This window comes from Mastomys coucha, unplaced genomic scaffold (assembly GCF_008632895.1).
Source record: "Mastomys coucha isolate ucsf_1 unplaced genomic scaffold, UCSF_Mcou_1 pScaffold14, whole genome shotgun sequence".
NCBI lineage: Eukaryota > Metazoa > Chordata > Mammalia > Rodentia > Muridae > Mastomys > Mastomys coucha.
The window spans coordinates 70,658,373-70,675,980 of record NW_022196896.1 but is presented as its reverse complement, the minus strand read 5'-3'; the positions used below and the strand labels follow the sequence as shown (position 1 = coordinate 70,675,980).

The following is a 17,608-nucleotide window of genomic DNA, read 5'->3' as shown; positions in this document are numbered from 1 at the left end:
AAAAAAAAAAGAAGTATTAACTAGGAGTGCTAAGCTGGGTAGGTCACGGCTCTTCTGGAACTTATTCAAAAACAAACAAACAAACAAACAAACACCCCCAAGCGCTGGATTCCTCTAGAGGTACTCCCATGAAGGGGAAATGGCTGCTGCTAGCATTTTGCTAGACTGTCAATAAAAAATTCACCACTCATTTTCATTCCACAATCACCTATATTAAGACATTCAGCATATTTACCAACCAAATAAAACATATAGACCATATCTGAATGATGATTAAAACAACCCAATAACAATCAAAAGTTATGAGTGCAACCATTAGGGAAATGTGACTATGGAAGCATAAGCAATGCTGTGAGAAAATCATTATTCACTTTAGCTACAATGGCTGTATGAGAACTATGTTTAAAGGAGAAAAACTCTTGATTCTGTTAGAGATGGACTATGCAGAGATTTATGTCAGATAACAGAATGTCTGGATGTACACTAACCACCCCAGGGAGGCAAAGTGGATGGAAGGTAGAAAAAGAGAAAGACAGGATATGGAGATATGGTTGATGGTAATATCTGTTACTAAGCTTTCTTAAAATAAAGTTATAAATAGCTACATAAGGAAAACACCAGTTTTAGTGGATAGGTACTTCTATAATTAAAGCAATAAGAGATGTACTAAAGTTTATCTAGGACAGGATAACATCTTAAAGGGAACAAGCACCTTGTAAAAGAGACTATTTTTCCCCACTACCAAAAAGTACAGTTAAAAATATACACTCAAGGACTGGGCAGGATATCTGATTAGCATGCACAAGGCCCAGAGTTTGACCTGGGTACTTTTGATGTGTGTGTGTGTGTGTGTGTGTGTGTGTGTGTGTATGTACTTTTCATATACATATATATGAACTTTATATATATGCACAAATATATGCACTTTATATATATACATATATGTGGTATGTATACTTTATATATATATATATATGTATGTGTGTGTGTGTGTGTGTGTGTGTGTGTGTATAATACTGACAGTCAAAAATTGCCTAAGGAAGATAAATAATTTATAAAACTGAATACATGTCTGTTAGGATGCAAGTCAACTTTAGAATGCATTATTCAAAGTACCTTTGGCCATTGATTAAAAGGTAACTTTTTTATAAAGCCCTTACTGTAGACCAACATGGAAATATGCTAAATATAAGATGTTACAATCGTTGGGAGTTCATGAAGAATAAAATGAACAGGTATCTTACATAGACACAAGAACAAATTTATTACGAAACCATAACACAGAAGGTGTTATGGCAGTGATGCTCCTTCTCCGGGAGACCATCCAAATAAGCAAGGGCATCATTTTGGCATGGTGAAAATTAAGGATCTAAGAACTAAGTAAAATGCTTACTAGAAAACAAAAAGTAAAAGGGTATCTATCTCATCAAAATTTTGTAGCAATATTTTTCAAAGTAGCAGTGGGTTTACCACTTTTATTTAAAAAGATATAAATATATAAAAAGCTAAAATAGCATACCCATTCTATCATAGAGGGTTCTTTCTTAAACTCATGTGTAATTTTTTCCAGAGCATGAAAGGGAACTATCAACTGTTTGCAATAATGCCAACACTGTTTTGTTTACTTGTGACAAGTTAAAAATAAAACCAAACTCCTCCACTACCTGAAAGAGCACTTAACTAAGTGTCCAACTCCTGATGCCCCTGAGACTGAAGGAAGATTAACCCCTTACTCCATTTGTTTTAGCTAACTGTTTGGACCACCAATTTTAGAGACTATTAGCTAAGCAGCGGACCTTTTCTAGCTTACACATTACACCACTAACTACACATCACACGATTAATGCTGCTTTTCAAGAACTGGGAAAGAACTCAAGCCTTGTAAACAGCAGCTTTTACTTTGTCCAATAACAAGTGACCTATGGACTTCATGCTAACATGGCCAATGTGCTCCCTAGTTTTTGTCAAATTGTCACAAGCTACAGTCATGTGGAAAAAGAGACCCTCAAATGAGGAACAGCCTCCATCAAATTGGCTTGTGGGACATTTTCTTGATTTATGACTTATGATTTATGGCTCCTGGCCTTGCTCTCTTTGATGATGGACTGTAACTTTTAATCTCAACAGACCCTTTCCTATCCCAAGTTGCTTTTGGTCATGGGTTTTTAATCACAGCAATACAAAGAAAATACAGCTACTTTGTGTGACGATCCAGGAAGGTGATTATATATGACAGACCACCACCAATGAGGCACTCTCACCCACCTCTGATTACCTTTCCTATACCCAGACAACTGTACTCTAGAGAGGCAGGGTTGAAATCTGTTCTCCTGTGTCCACTAGTTTGAAAGGTGAACATATCTTTTCCTTAAAATGCATTGTTTCAGGGATCGGCATACTAAGTAGAGGCCACAATGTGGCTGGTTTGGTAACTCCAATCTCTGACTCAGTCCCTATGCTCTAACCAATTATCTGTTGTTGCTAGAGCGTACTGATTATAATGTACCTTTTTCTATTGTTGTACAACTATATCTTCCTAGAGCATAACTACATAATATTTGTAGATAATATAAAAACAGCTCATACAAGTACATTCATATATATGAAATGACTAATTGTTGCTGAAGTCCACTTTACTATCACATTCCCTGGGGGGCTGCCTGTGATCACCTCTGTAACCCTCTGCTGACTCCAGACTGAATCAGGTAAATACATTTCTGTGATTCTTCTGTATTGTTTCTGTAAATCTCTCACAGCACATTATAGATTCCTAACATGTGCGGGTGCACTTTATGAAAAGTCTGGTTACTCACATATATGACTGCTATCTACAACTATATTTGGGATGTTCAGAGTTCTTGGTTGTGTTGACGCATAATATGAAATGGGTAAGAACACATAAATACCGTAAGAACAGCAGAGGAGGAAGCCAGCTAGCAAGGGTCCCAACTGAGAACCAGGAGTCACACCTATGTAAAGCTTGCTTTCTTTTGTTAGTGGCATTAATGTTTCTCAAAAATTTTTACTGTCACCCACCGTTTCTGTTGATATCAGTACCTAGTATACACTTGCCAGTGTAAACAAAACACTTTATAAAAATGCATTTTATTATTCTATTACCTCTACTCCTTTCAAGCCATTTACAACCTTTGAAGAGATTCTGTAATTAATGGGACATGACCCAAATATGAAATGGGGAGGGGAGTTAGTTGGATAGTGTTTTATTTGCTCATAAAGTCATTAATTTTTTTTTTTATAAAGCATGGGGCCCAAGAGAAATACAGCTATTAATGTTGTATGCAGAAGTGGATAAGTGATTTTTAATATGAACATTAAGAAACATTAGAATTCCAGACAGGCACTGTACAAAAAACAGCTTTCTAAATAAATGTCTGGGTGTGTGTGTGAGAAAGAGAAGGAGAGGCTTGTTGGAAGAAGTATGCTACTAGGGGCTAGGCTTTACGATTTCAAAAACCAGTGCCAACCCCAGTCTCTCCCTCCCCCAGGTCCTCCTCCTCCTCCTCCCTTCTCTTCCTCCTCTCCATCTCTCTCTGCTGCTGCTACTGCTTGTGGATTGGGGTGTTAGCTCTTAGCTACCACCCCACTGCCACACCTGCCTGGCTCCATGCTCCCCACTGTAATGATGACGACTAACTCTCTGAAACTGTAAGCGAACTCCCAATTAAATGTTCCCTTTTACAAACTGCTTTGTTAGGGTGTCTTTTTGAAGCAACAGGAAAGTAACCAAGACGATGTGTATGCATGCAATAATTAAGGATCTAAAATTATTTAAATGTTTTAGTTATTATTTACGATGAACTTCATGTGGCAAAACGTTATGTTGTGTGGTTATTCAGAAATTTGGAGGATCAACCCCAAGAGAACCATTCCTTGAGAATGCTAAGGATGAATTCGCCTAGGTATCTGTCTAACTGAGTATCTGGCTCAACAGGAAACATTTGGCATATTGGGGTGGATGAGTCATTTCAAAAGTGGACAAGGAAAGGTAGAGTAAGGCTCACTCTATCTTAATGATGAAATGAGAATTGTACACAGTGTTGGGGGACAGTGATATGAAACAGTGAATTTAGTATGTATACATCATTTGCAGCCATAACCTTACTTATGGAAAGTCTTCCTTACAGAAATGAAGCACAGAACCAGAGCAAGATGTTTACTTGGAGCATTAGTGGGAAGAAAGTAGTGAGCAATTGGAATGTGCTTTAGACATAATAAAGGACACATGTATTTCCCCTATAAGTTAAAAAAGTAAAAGAGATGTGACATCTTTTAAAATGTGTTTGTTCATAATTATAAGAATAAAGAGAAAGAAGGGTACAGTATATAGGAGAGGGAGAGATAGCCACCTGCCCCATATAATCATTACCAATAAAAATATTTTGTATGCTACAGTTCCTCTCATATGCAATTATGTGTATCAAAGAGATGTATAGAAGAAATAAAAACATCCAGCACATTTTCCAATTTTCAAAACCAAGAAACCCAGATGTTTAACAGATCAATGGACAGATTGGTTTATATTACAACATCAAATAACAGAAAAAGATGGCCAGTAATTTTGGAAAAATTCTAAAGATCTAAGATCCAGTATTTAACTTCTCGGCAATATCTGGTGCTAGTACTGCTTTACCAACATTTGGTACTCTTTCTACTCAAACTGTTCTATTTTCCAACCATCACTTGTTTGACCGCGTTCTCAATCTCTTGAATTCTCTCTTTTGGCCTGTTCCTCTGCCTACTGAGGCCCTACACCGTCTGTGCGCTATTCCCTGGGTTTTCCTTAGAACCTGGAAGGTAGCAGGACTTCCAAGTTAGGTCTCCTCCTGTGTCACAGGCACACCTACCTAAAGGACTACTGGAAAATCTTCAGTAGAATATGCCACGGACACCTTAAATGCAATTACAGCCAAAACTAAACTCGTTTTCTCCCACTTTTAACAAGCCACATTAAGCGGTCGACAAGCAAAGACTCAACCTTAGAAATCCCAGCTTCACACTGACCCCAGCATTGAGTGAAGCAGTCAAATTCTGCCCTCCTAATGTCACAAAAAAGTTTCAGGAAAATTACAAAAACTGAAATCCCACAAACACAGGGCACTTGTAAAAAGTCTCTCTTCACTCCACAGCCTGATTCTGCCCACGACATCTTCCGGGTCGCTGCAGAGTTCGGCTCCCCTTCTCCACGAGACGGATCACAACACACTGGCAGCCACCCAGCTCCATCTGCGGAACCCTTTGCTCCTCAAGGCCCAGGGAGAGACTGCAGCGGATCCGTCCGCGGACGAACCCCCAAGCTCCCAAGCGTGACCTCCGACCTCTACCTGAGGGCACTGGCAGCCCTAGAAGGTGGGCCGGCTTCATGTCATCCTACCACATGGACCGCCATCTCCAGCTCCCAGGACCTTACCTGGAACCTGGGCCCCGTCTGCCAGCCGACCGCCGAGCCTGTCCAGTAGCCGGGCCTCTGGCAGAGAGTAGCCCTAACAGCGTGAGCAAGGCGAAGGGAAAGCACTCTGCCGCAGGACACACAGGGAGCGGCCATGTTGACCGTAAGAAAGATGGTGGAGGGAGGGGAAAGGGGCGGAGCCTAGAGACTGCGCAGGCGCAGACCTCCCAGGCGGAAGCGCTTCCTTAGCAATTGCAACTAGGGGCGGTGCCCTGTAGTCCGGCCCCTCGCCGCTGATTGGGTGCGTGGAAACAGATTGACTTACACTTGGCTTTCAGCTTACAACTGAGTCCCAGCTGAGTTCGTGGTACCCTCACTCAGACAAGCCTTCCACAGTCCTGTTCTCACTCCACTAATTCCAAACTGGCTTTCTTGCCCGCTTGCCATCCCGGAAGGGCCTTCCGCTCCCCTAGAACTTGCCCGTTTTAAATGTCAAGACGTTCTTCTGGCAGCTAACCCCTCTAGCTTCCAACCCAGCCTTGTGTTGACTCTTAGCTGTCTGATCCACAGGCTGAAGACAAGCATCTCTCTGCTCATCTTCACAACTCTCTCTATGATTGCCTCTGAGCTTTAAAACCATTAAGAGTGGCTGCAGAGACATGAATTGTCTTTATCTTCTGAAACCTGTACCTCCTAATGGTAAGTCTAGGGTTAAGTGATTGAACAAACCCCTCTTAAAGGGTTTTCCAAACATGTTGAAATTATCATTAGAAGTTTAAAACATACACAGAAAACGAGATCAAAGTGACCGAGTAAGAGGCTGAGAAGTTAAAAGCACTCTATGTTCTTTCAGAGTACCTGGGTTTGGTCCCCCAAACTCATTTGTGGCAAATCACATCTATCTATCTATCTATCTATCTATCTATCTATCTATCTATCTATCTATCTATCTATAATTACAGCTCTAGACAATCTGACACCTCTGTGTTTCAAGGGGATCAGCCATGTTTGTGGTGTACAGACACTTATACATACAAGCAAAACACTTATACATATAAAATAGAAATCTTTTTTTTAAATTATGAAGTAAGTGCTGGCATTGTACAGTTGTCACCTCACAAAACAGCTCTAGGGAAATAGAAATTGCATAGTTTCAGAAAAAAACAACTGAAAAACTCCAAATGGGATGCTTGTAGTAAAGGGGGAAAATTACTATTTTTCCCTTTGTTTGTTTCCTTTTACATTAGTAAAAATCTCTCTGTCAGTGGCAGAAGTCCAGGACTAGTATTTGGAGAACAAGAATAAGTTAAAGGTGAGGCAACGCTGGCCAGGAAAGCAGGTAGGTTAGCTCCATATCTTTACCACTCCCTCTATTCCTCCAAACCCAATCCTCTAGTCTTATCTCCAGCTCTGTAGCAGACCTGCTGTGGCCTCTTCTCACTCTCTGACCCCTTTCCCAGGGGACTAAACAGACCCTGGTGGAACACCCTGCTTCCCTCCCTCTATAGACTCTCCTCACCGCTCCTCCAGACCATCTTCATTCCTAAATGTCAACTCTCAATACCAAGAAACACATTGTACCTGGAACCACCAGTAGCCACATTGGTTGGATCTCAGAAGCATTCCTACCAGGCAACACACAGCCACCACAGACTCCTAAGAACCAGAGAAAACAACAAACACCAAGTAAAAGACCACCCACCCAACAAAGGCAAGACTAGATGTCAACACCTAGAATTACAAACATCCCCAAACCCAGATGCCTAGATGCCATCATAAAAACACAATAAAAACCACCAGGACTATGTGTCTCTGTTAGATCCCAGCAACAGGCCCCCAAGAACTGAAACATAGTTGAATGCAAAAACTTGCATAAGTCTTCATGAGTATGATAGAGGTACTTAAAGAGGAAATTAATAAACCCCTTAAAGAAATATGAAAATACAAACTATGGAAAGGACTCAATAAAACAGTCCAAGACCTGAAAGAGGGAATAGGATCAATAAAGAAAATCAAAACTGAAGGAAAATCTGGAAATGAAAATTTTAGGAACTCAGACAGGAAACTCAAAGGCAAGCCTCACAAACAAAATATAAGTGGTGGAAGTAAGAATCTCAGGCATAAGTGTCCATATATAAAAATAAAATGGAAGATTGTCATAACAACAAAAAGAATCTCAGACATTGAAGACACCAAAGATAGGGTACAATTTCAATTTTCTTGTATCCGTTGAGACTTTGTATATGAATATGTGGTCAATTTTAGAGAAAGTTCCATGAGGTGCTAAGAAGAAAGTACATTTTCAGTATTTGGGTAAAATATCCTATAAATATCTGTGAGGCCCATTTGGTTTATAACATCAGTGAGCTAAAGCATTTCTGTTTAGCTATTGGCAAGAGTTGAGTATCTAAGTCTCACACTATCAGTGGGTAATGGTCAATAGGTAGGAGCTGATTACCTCAGTCAAAAAAAAAAAACGTGGGCTGGTGAGATGGCTCAGCGGGGAAGAGCACCGACTGCTCTTCGGAAGGTCATGAGTTCAAATCCCAGCAACCACATGTTGGCTCACAACCACCCGTAATGAGATCTGATGCCCTCTTCTGGTGTGTCTGAAGACAGCTACAGTGTACTTACATATAATAAATAAATAAATCTTTTAAAAAAAAAAAAAAAAAGGAAAAAAATCCTGACATGAAACAACCAGGAAGCTACAACACTATGAACAAACTAGATAATAATAATTATCCCTACTATCTAAGAATAATAGGGATAGAGCAAGGTGAAGAAACCCAGGTCAAAGGCACAGAAAATATTTTCAATGAAATCATAAAAGAAAAATTTTCTAACCAAAAGAAGGAGGTGCCTATCAAGGAACAAGTCACTTATTGAACACCAAATAGATTGGACCAGAAAGGAGATTCCTCTTGGCACATAATAACCAAAATATTAAATATACAGAACAAAGACAGAGTATAAAAAGCTATAAGGGTAAAAAACCAAGTAACATATAAAGGCAGGCCAATTAGAATTATACCTGATTTCTCTATGGAGACATTAAAAGTCAAACAGGTTAGGTTCATGTTCTACAAACTCTAAGAGAACACAGATGCCATTCCAGACTAATATACCCAACAAAACTTTCAATCACAATATATGGAGAAAATAAGACATTCTGTGATTAAAAAAAAAATCCAAGCACTATCTACAAATCCAGCCCTGGAGAAAGTGCTAGATAAAAAACTTCAACCAGAAGAGGTTAACCACACCCAAGAAACAAGAAAACCAAGGAATAATAATTCTAGACCAGGAAATCAAAGAACACAGACATGTGCACTGTAAAAACAAAATAATACTGCTCATTGATATCTCTCAACATTAACAGTCTCAAATCCTAAATAAAAAAGATACAACAGAATGGAATCTGAAAACAGAATCCATCCTTCTGCATGGATCTGAAAACAGAACCCATCCTTCTGCTACATCTAAGAAACACACCTTAACATCAAGGATAAACATCACATCGGGGAAAGGACTGGAAAAAGATATTCCAAGCAAACGGACCTAAAACAAACAAACAAACAAACAGATGTAGTCATTTTAATATCTGACTAAATAGATTTCAAACCAAAACTAATCAGAAGAGACGGAAAGGACACTACATATTCATCAAAGGAAATGTCCACCAAGAGGACACTTCTATTCTTAACATTTATGCCTCAAACTCAAGGGCACCAAAGTTTATAAACACTAGGATAGCTTAAACCATGGATTGACCATCACACACTGATAATGTGAGACTTAGATACTCAACTCTTGCCAATAGCTAAACAGAAATGCTTTAGCTCACTGATGTTATAAACCAAATGGGCCTCACAGATATTTACAGGATATTTTACCCAAACACTGAAGAATATACTTTCTTCTTAGCACCTTGTGGAACTTTCTCTAAAATTGACCACATATTCATATACAAAGTCTCAATGGATACGAGAAAATTGAAATTGTACCCTATCCCATTTGACCACCACAGATTCAAGCTGAAGATCAACAACAGAAGCAACAGAAAGCTTACAAACTTGTGGAAACCAAACAACTCAAGACTGAATGAAAAAAAGATCAAGACAGAAATGAAAGACTTTCTAGAATAGAATGAAAATGAATAGACAGCATGCATAGACTTATGGTGCACAATGAAAGACAGAGAGAGAGAGAGAAAGAGAGAGAGAGAGAGAGAGAGAGAGAGAGAGAGAGAGAGAGAGAGAGAGAGAGAGAGAGAGAGAGAGAGAAAGGGAGAAGAAAGAAGTCATACACAAAAAGAAGTAGATGGCAACAAATAATCAAACTAGGGGCTGAAATTAATAAAATAGGAACAAACAAAAGCAATACAAAATATCAATGAAACAAAGAGTTGGTTGTCTGAGAAAAACCAAGAAGATTGACAGATCTTCATCCAAATTAATTGAAAGATGAGAAAATTCAAATTAACAAAATTAGAGATGAAAAAGCAGACATAGCAGAACTTGAGAAAATCAGAGAACCATAAGACATGTTTTAACAATTTATGATCCACCAAACTGGAATATAAAAATTAAACATAATTTCTTTGAGATACCACTTACCAAAGTTAAAGATCAGATAAGCAATTTAAATACCTATAATTTCTAGTTATATAGAGGCAACATCTTGCATCCCTTGCACAAAACAAACAAACAAAAAACGAAACAAAACAAAAACAACCCCAAGGGCCAGATGGTTTTGTTTCAGAATTCTCCCAGACTTTCAAAGAAAGGTTGATGCCAATACTCCTCAAATTATTCCACAAAATAGAAACAGAAAGTATATTGCTCAGTTCATTATATAAGGACAGTTACACTGATATCCACACCACATAAAGACTGAACAAAAAAAGAGATAATTACAGACCAATTTCCCTTGTGTACATAAATGTAAAAATACTCAATAAAACACTTGCAAACCAACTCCAAGTACACATCAAAAAATATCATCCATCATGATCAAGCAAGCTTAATCCCAGAGATGCTGGGATGGTTTAGTGTACATAAATCAATAAACGTAACCCACCATATAAGCCAACTGAAAGCCCAAAACCACAGGAACATCTCATTAGATGCAAGCCATTGGCAAGATCCAACACGCTTTCATGATAAAAGTTATGGAGCGATTGGGGATACAAGGGACATGCCTCAACATAATAAAGGCAGTTTACAGAAAGCCCGTAGTCAATGTCATCTTAATGGAAAACTCAAAGCAGTTCCATAAAATCAGGAACAAGACATGGTTGTACACTCTTTTGATACCTAGTCAATATAGCACTTAAAGCCCTAGGTGGAGCATTAGTAAGACACCTGAAAGAGATCAGGAGGATGGAAACTGGAAAGGAAGAAGGCAAAGTATCTTTATTTGCAAATGATACCATAGTGTACATAAGTGACCTGAAAAAAATTCCACCAGGAAACTCCTGATAAACACTTTCAGCATACTAGTTGGATATAAAATTAACTCACAAAAATCTGTAGCCTCCTATACACAAAATATAAAAAATAAAAATGAAAGCAGAACACAGAGACTGAAGCAGAGAAAAAAAAACTACATGGAGACACAGGATATCATCTACTATAGAAGGATACACACATACACACACACACACACACGAGAGAGAGAGACAGAGAGACAGAGAGACGGCGACAAAGACAGACAGACAGAGATGGAGAGAGACACAGAGACACACACAAGAGAAAGGGAAAGAGAGAAATAGAGACAGACATGTACACACAGAGACAGAGACAAAGTGAGACAAATAGTGATTGAGACAGAAGCATACATACATACATACATACATACATACATACATACATACACACATACATACGGAGGGAGGGAGGGAGGAAGGGAAGGAGAAAGAGATGGAGAGACAGAAAGAGACAGAGACAGAACCAGAAACAGAGACTGTACAAGAAACTAGGGAAGGAGCCCGGGAAAAGTTTTATTTTCATGATTTCTAAGGAAATCAATTTTATTGACACAATGAACTTCTAGCATTAAGGAATAAAAAGAGATACATTTATATTGTTTAAACCATTCAATTTATGGTACTTTGTTATACAAATCACAGAATAACTACTAGTGTGTTGGTACTAAACTGTCTCACAGTATTGAGCACTACTTTCATCAAAAGGTAGAACCCTCCCTTCAAGGATAAGCAGGATCAAATGATCTTCCTCTGAATAACACCACAGCATGGAAATCCTGGCACAGAACTTCTTGGTCTAGTCACAACAGGTTCTTTTGTTTCCCATCTCCTCATTTTTCTTCTCAGGGATATCTTAGGATATAGCTTCCTGAGAGAGTTTCCTGTTCTCTAGTTGTCCCAACTACAAAAAAACAGGAGATTTCTACTATTAACTATCTCAGAACTCACCGCTTCCATCAAGCCTTCCTATGGCCATAAGCCGTTAGCCACATCAGGGGTTATCCTGAGCTAGAACCATAGATCTTAGGCACTTGGGTGACATCACTGTGAGATAATATTTTAGACCAATAAAATAGTACCTAATTTTTGTGCAGGAATAGATAACTCATCACCTGGGAATTGGTTTAAAATGCAAGTTCTTCAGTCTCTCCCACAAAACTCAGGAGTGATTTATTCATTTACAGTGTATTATCAGATTCCATTACATCATTTATCATTAAGTATTATCATAAAACATAAATGTTATTTTAACCACTCTATGTGTATAATTCAGTGACATTAGGTAGTCTCTTTGCTGTACAACCACCACTACCATGTTCACATGTTCACCTTCTGTCCCTGTTAGGCACTGGGGACATTGGCTCTCATTCATTACATACCCAGAACCCTTGAGACATCCATTCTTTCATCTGTATGAATCTGGCCATTTTAGAGACCTTATGTAAATGGAGCCATGCAATGTCTGCCCTTTTATGACTGTCTTACTTCATATAAAAGAAGCATAATGAGCTGATACTTCAGCCACTATGTAGCATATGCCAGAATTTCCCTGTTTTTAAAGCTGTTTTTAATGTTTCTTTGTGTAGATGTATTTTGTTTGCCTGATGGTAAACAAATAGACATTTAGATTCTTGTTAGCTTTTTGATATTATAAATAATTCTGCTGTGGATGTGGATATATAATTTACAAATACCTGTTTCAGTTCCAGATTTTAATTCCTATACCAAGCAATACAGTTGAAGAATTTTTGTTTTTAATGTGAATAGATTTTCTAAAACTTCTATCAACACAAGCAATGCCTACAAAAAAGACTTTGCATTCTATTTAAATCTACAACATGAAAAGTCTCTCATTATCTACATCCCTCCCAGCAAAATAAACAGTATGTGTAGGATAAGAAAATGTGCAATGTAAATTTCCCTGAAATGGTAAAATATTTAGGAAGCAATTTCAGTACAGAAAGGCTGTATGTCAAGTTTCTATAATAGTTTAAAAATGAAATCTTATCTGAGCTTTCGAATCTGTTCTCACAAGATGCATTCATATTGCCATATTAATTGAATTTTGATAGATTGAAAGTAGAAGACACTTGTTCTATTTTTACTTTTATTTATATTCTTTGGTTTTATTCACAGTGTGGCTCAAATCCATCCACTTGTGCTCTTTACCTATGAGCTGTCAATTCTGTTTGCTATGAAAGACACAACACACGCAGGGAGCTGTCAGTCAACACTGTTATGATGCTTCCAGCATCGTTTCTCCAGACACAGTTATCAAAAATAAAACAAATCACGTACAAACAGGGGAAACCAAACATGCCATTTTACTGTGTGACAAAATACCTTCAGTATGTACAAGCTCAGAGTTGATGTGCTTGGGCCCAGCGATTCCTTAACCATGTCTGTTTCCTTTGGACAGGCCTTGTCATTATGAAAGATGCATTTGGATGTTTGCCTAGCATGTGCAAGGACTAGTGTTTGATTCCTAGCAGTCTATCTCCCACCCCCACCCACATACAAAAGCATGCTAACGTTGAAAAAAAGTTATGACAATCAGGGGATGGATTTTAAAGCAGTTCCAAAGCTGGGGTGCAGAGATCATTAAGTAGAGTGCTTGACACTCAAACTTGAAAACCTGAGTTTGATCTCTAGCACTTATACAAATAGCGGGGCATAATTGTGCACACATATCCTCCTAGCTTTGGGAAGGTGAAGACAGGAGGAACTGTGGGCCTCATTGGCTAGCCAGCCTAGCTGAATCAATGAAAGTCAAGTCTTAATAAAAGATCCTGAAATGAAAAGCAAAATGTATGGATTTGAAGGTGTGATATCCAAGATATTCCTCAGGCTCCTATGCACATTGTATGTATGAGTAATTCCTCTACTGTGATAAAATGCATGGTATCCTGGTTCTTTCTCTTCTCTCTTCTCTCTCTCTCTCTCTCTCTCTCTCTCTCTCTCTCTCTCACACACACACACACACACACACACATACACAGACACAGACACACAGACACACACACACACACACACACACACACACCACTGCAGATTTAACTCAGAACCCTCTTCATTCTAGGCAAGTGGTCTATGACTGAATTACACACCAACTCCCAAAAGATATTTCTTTATTCTGTCCATGAGCATGACTTTGGACTAGGTACCAGACTCCCCTCTGCCTGTGATTGATGCTGGGTGGATATAAGGAAGAGCCAGTGAAAGAGACTCATACTGTTGACTAGAATATTTAGGATGCTGGGACTTTTCCAATTCAAAAGAGAAATGAATATAAACTGAAATTAGTAAAAATCACACAAGACTTGGCAAAGACAGACTTAATGATAAAATTCCAGAAAACCAGAGCCTATATTGAAACCCCTTGAGGCATAAAAGAGACTATTTCAGGACAAATGGAGGAGGTACCACTTTACACAGCAGGGAAGGTGACTTCAAAAGTGCACTGCTCATGAGACATGATGGCACCTGAAAATGTAAATAAGGGGAGGAAGGCAGCAACCCTGGCCTGCACAGTGAGGAACATTCTTGAGTGTGACTTTTGTCAGCCTTTAAAGGAAGTACAGACAAAGGCAAGAGGGATCATGTGTCTCCTTCAGAAATAGGATAGGGATGCAGTTGGACTGTCGGGACAGTTATAAGACATGAAAAAAAGAAGTATATACACCAAACCCCACATTTCGGTTTATAACTGTCTGTAATTCAAGTTCTAGGGGGTCTGACATAATAATGTTCTGGCCTCCCTGAACACTAGGCATGTCCATGATATATGCACACATGTACAGACATACATACATACTTGCAAAGGAAACAATACACATAAAAGAAAATAAACATTTTTAAAGGGCATTCTATAGCATTTATTGAACACTGTTCTAAATTCCTTAATGGTTTTATATCATGTGGTTCTAAGTATTTTCCCTATGAGGAAAGTTCTGTCAGTGGCTGAGGCGTGGAAATGTACAAGTGAGAAGGCATGGGTTCACATGACATGTGTCTGTGGTCTGGAGCACCTGCAATCAAACCAACCCTGCTTCGTGCCAAGTATGGTGAGCTTCTCATACCATCTGCACACCAGTACCTTCCTTTGCAGGGATCAAGTTCACCTCCGTTTCTGTGTCCAGTCTTAACTCTCATGTGTTAAGTACTGTCAGAATTCTCTCTAGTGTCTACCTAAGGACATTACGTTTATCTGTCTGGCTTTGCAGTAGTTAAAAACTGACCTCCTATTTTATGTCTTCTTTGTTGGACAGAGTAGTGTGTGTGTGTGTGTGTGGAATTCAAACATGGGTGCTTTCAGCTGACCACATACGACTTCTACCATGGCCTTCCTGTTTTTCCTTGGTGTCCTGTATCAGGTTGTTCTCAAGTTCAGGTTACACCCAAGTTTTCTGTGGCCTATCCTGAGTGGCATACACCTATTTCCTCAGTCCTTCACTGTATAGACTTGAGCTTCAGAACTGCTCACATTTTGCTTTTTCTGAAAGAATTAAAATTCTGAAGTCCAAAGGATTCTAGAGAGGCCCTCCAAGAAACAAATTATTTCATGATTTGGAAACATAGAATAGCCTGTGCAGCATTCCTGCTGATCTGGCTACCCAGCTGCCAAGTAGAAGTTGGGTGTTTCAGAAATGTAGGTAAGAGGTTAATCTGCACAATGTCTATTTAATCTTTATCAATATGTATTAAAACATTTTTTGGAGAGTCTCTGATGACAGGAACCATCTGGGTAGTGAGATGAAACCTGACTTTCAGAGGCTTATAATCTACAGGGGGAAAGTATATTCACATATAATTCTAGAGAAACCATGATAGAATCACGAAAGAATGGCAAAGTAATTTAAGAAAGCAAGAAGGAAAACATTACTTCCTGCCAAATGGATCAAGATGGTTTTGTTTCCTAAACGTTTTGCAGAGCTGCAAATCAAAATAAAGAACCCGTCTAATTCTTTTCTCTACTTTGGTGCAGAACTAATTCTAAACTTCCCAAGAGTGGTTTAACTATCCCATTTTTTATACCTACAAAATTGAATTTTCTGTCTCAATTCATCAAATCATGTGATTAAAAATTACCCTTCAATATCCTTAAATGACTCTTCAACATTTGCATGCCACCTTTCCGATTTCCACTGAAGAACATTCCCAGCTATTTTCCAAGTGTTTTTCCAAAATCAAGAATCAGATCTGGTATCTGAAATTGTGTCCAATTTCAAAGATCATATCACTGCCTAGCATGTGATTAAACTCTTTATGAATAGGTTTTGCTGTGATTAAATTGTAAACACCTGCATGATGCTATTTTGACTTTAGACTGTCTTTAAGGAACACTCTATCTTGAGAAATATGGATTTCTTGAAATAAGCATATCATTTTTTTAACCAAGCTGGCTAGGGATACATTCTTAGTGACCCTTGAAGCTTAGACATACTTACATTTATATAAAAACTTCATGTTTCCTGTCATCCTAATTATATGTTGAACATACAGTAAATATACATGGCTGACCTCAGGGCAGGCAGCTGTCAAATAGTTATATTCTTTGTCATTCCATTTTCATTTAGATGTTTGTGTTTTATAAACCAAACCTTCAATTACAAATTGACATGCCCATACTGTTCGTAGGATGATCAAACTGATAACATGAATTTGTATTGGATATACATTTTTAAAACAAATATGAACACATTTGGCCTATTGTAGAAAAGAAAGACCTAGAGGAATTTTAGCTTTTGACATTCATTTGTGGATATGGTAATAACAAGAATGATAATGAGGGCTAGTGGGATGGCTCCATGGGTAAAGGCCCTTGCCTTTAAACCTGAGTTCAGTCCCTGGAAAAAACGTGTTTTTTTTTTTTTAGAAAGAGAAAACTAACTCTCTAAAGCTGTCCTCTTACTTTGATATACACATTGTAACCTAGGCAGATCCATACACAAATATTTAATAAAAATTGAAACAAATATTGCAGATGCATGACTTGCTAGTAGCAGAGAGGGGCTCTTGTCAAATGATGGGTATGGCCATTTTGTTTTTTAAAAAAAACACCTTGCATCCATTTGTGTGGCCAGTTGGAGGCAGCAAAAACAACTCTAACTAGTTGCAGTGGAAAGGGAAATGCCTTACATGATCATTGAAAAGGATCATTGAAATGGCCCTCTGGAGTCTAACTTCTTGAGTTCTTTGTAGACATTGGATACTAGCCCTCTAATGTGGTACAGAGCTAAACAAAGAATTCTCAACTGATGAATACCAAATGGCTGAGAAGCACCTAAAGAAATGTTCAACATCCTTAGTCATCAGGGAAATACAAATCAAAACAACCCTGAGATTCTACCTCACACCCGTCAGAATGGCTAGGACAAAAAAACTCAGGTGACAGCAGATGCTGGAGAGGTTGTGGAGAAAGAGGAACACTCCTCCATTGCTGGTGGGATTGCAAGCTGGTACAACCACTTTGGAAATCAGTTTGGCGTTTCCTCCGGAAATTGGACATAGTTCTACCAGAGGACCCAGCTATACCACTCCTGAGCATATACCCAGAAGATGCTCCAACATGCAATAGGACACATGCTCCACCATATTCATAGCACCCTTATTTATAATTGACAGAAACTGGAAACAACCCAGATGTCACTCAACAGAGGAATGGATACAGAAATTGTGGTACATTTACACAATGGAGTACTACTCAGCTA

The 17,608-nt window shown here is 38.6% G+C and overlaps 1 protein-coding gene and 1 long non-coding RNA gene across 3 annotated transcripts in view; one reads left to right on the top strand and one right to left on the bottom strand.

Annotated features, from left to right (window-relative positions):
- Nucleotides 1-5,622, bottom strand: part of Mrps9 (mitochondrial ribosomal protein S9) — a 61,577-nt gene extending 55,955 nt beyond the window's left edge. Inside the window, exon 1 of the mRNA XM_031367347.1 lies at nucleotides 5,429-5,622. Coding sequence (XP_031223207.1) covers nucleotides 5,429-5,563 — 135 coding nt within the window. The 5' untranslated portion in view covers nucleotides 5,564-5,622. The remainder of the gene's footprint in view (nucleotides 1-5,428) is intronic.
- LOC116088364 overlaps nucleotides 5,600-17,608 on the top strand; it is a 67,617-nt gene continuing 55,608 nt past the window's right edge. Inside the window, exons 1-3 of one of the 2 annotated variants that reach the window (XR_004117871.1) lie at nucleotides 5,600-5,708; nucleotides 5,978-6,106; nucleotides 6,655-6,746. This is a non-coding gene — a long non-coding RNA (uncharacterized LOC116088364). The other variant, XR_004117870.1, reaches the window with a different exon arrangement.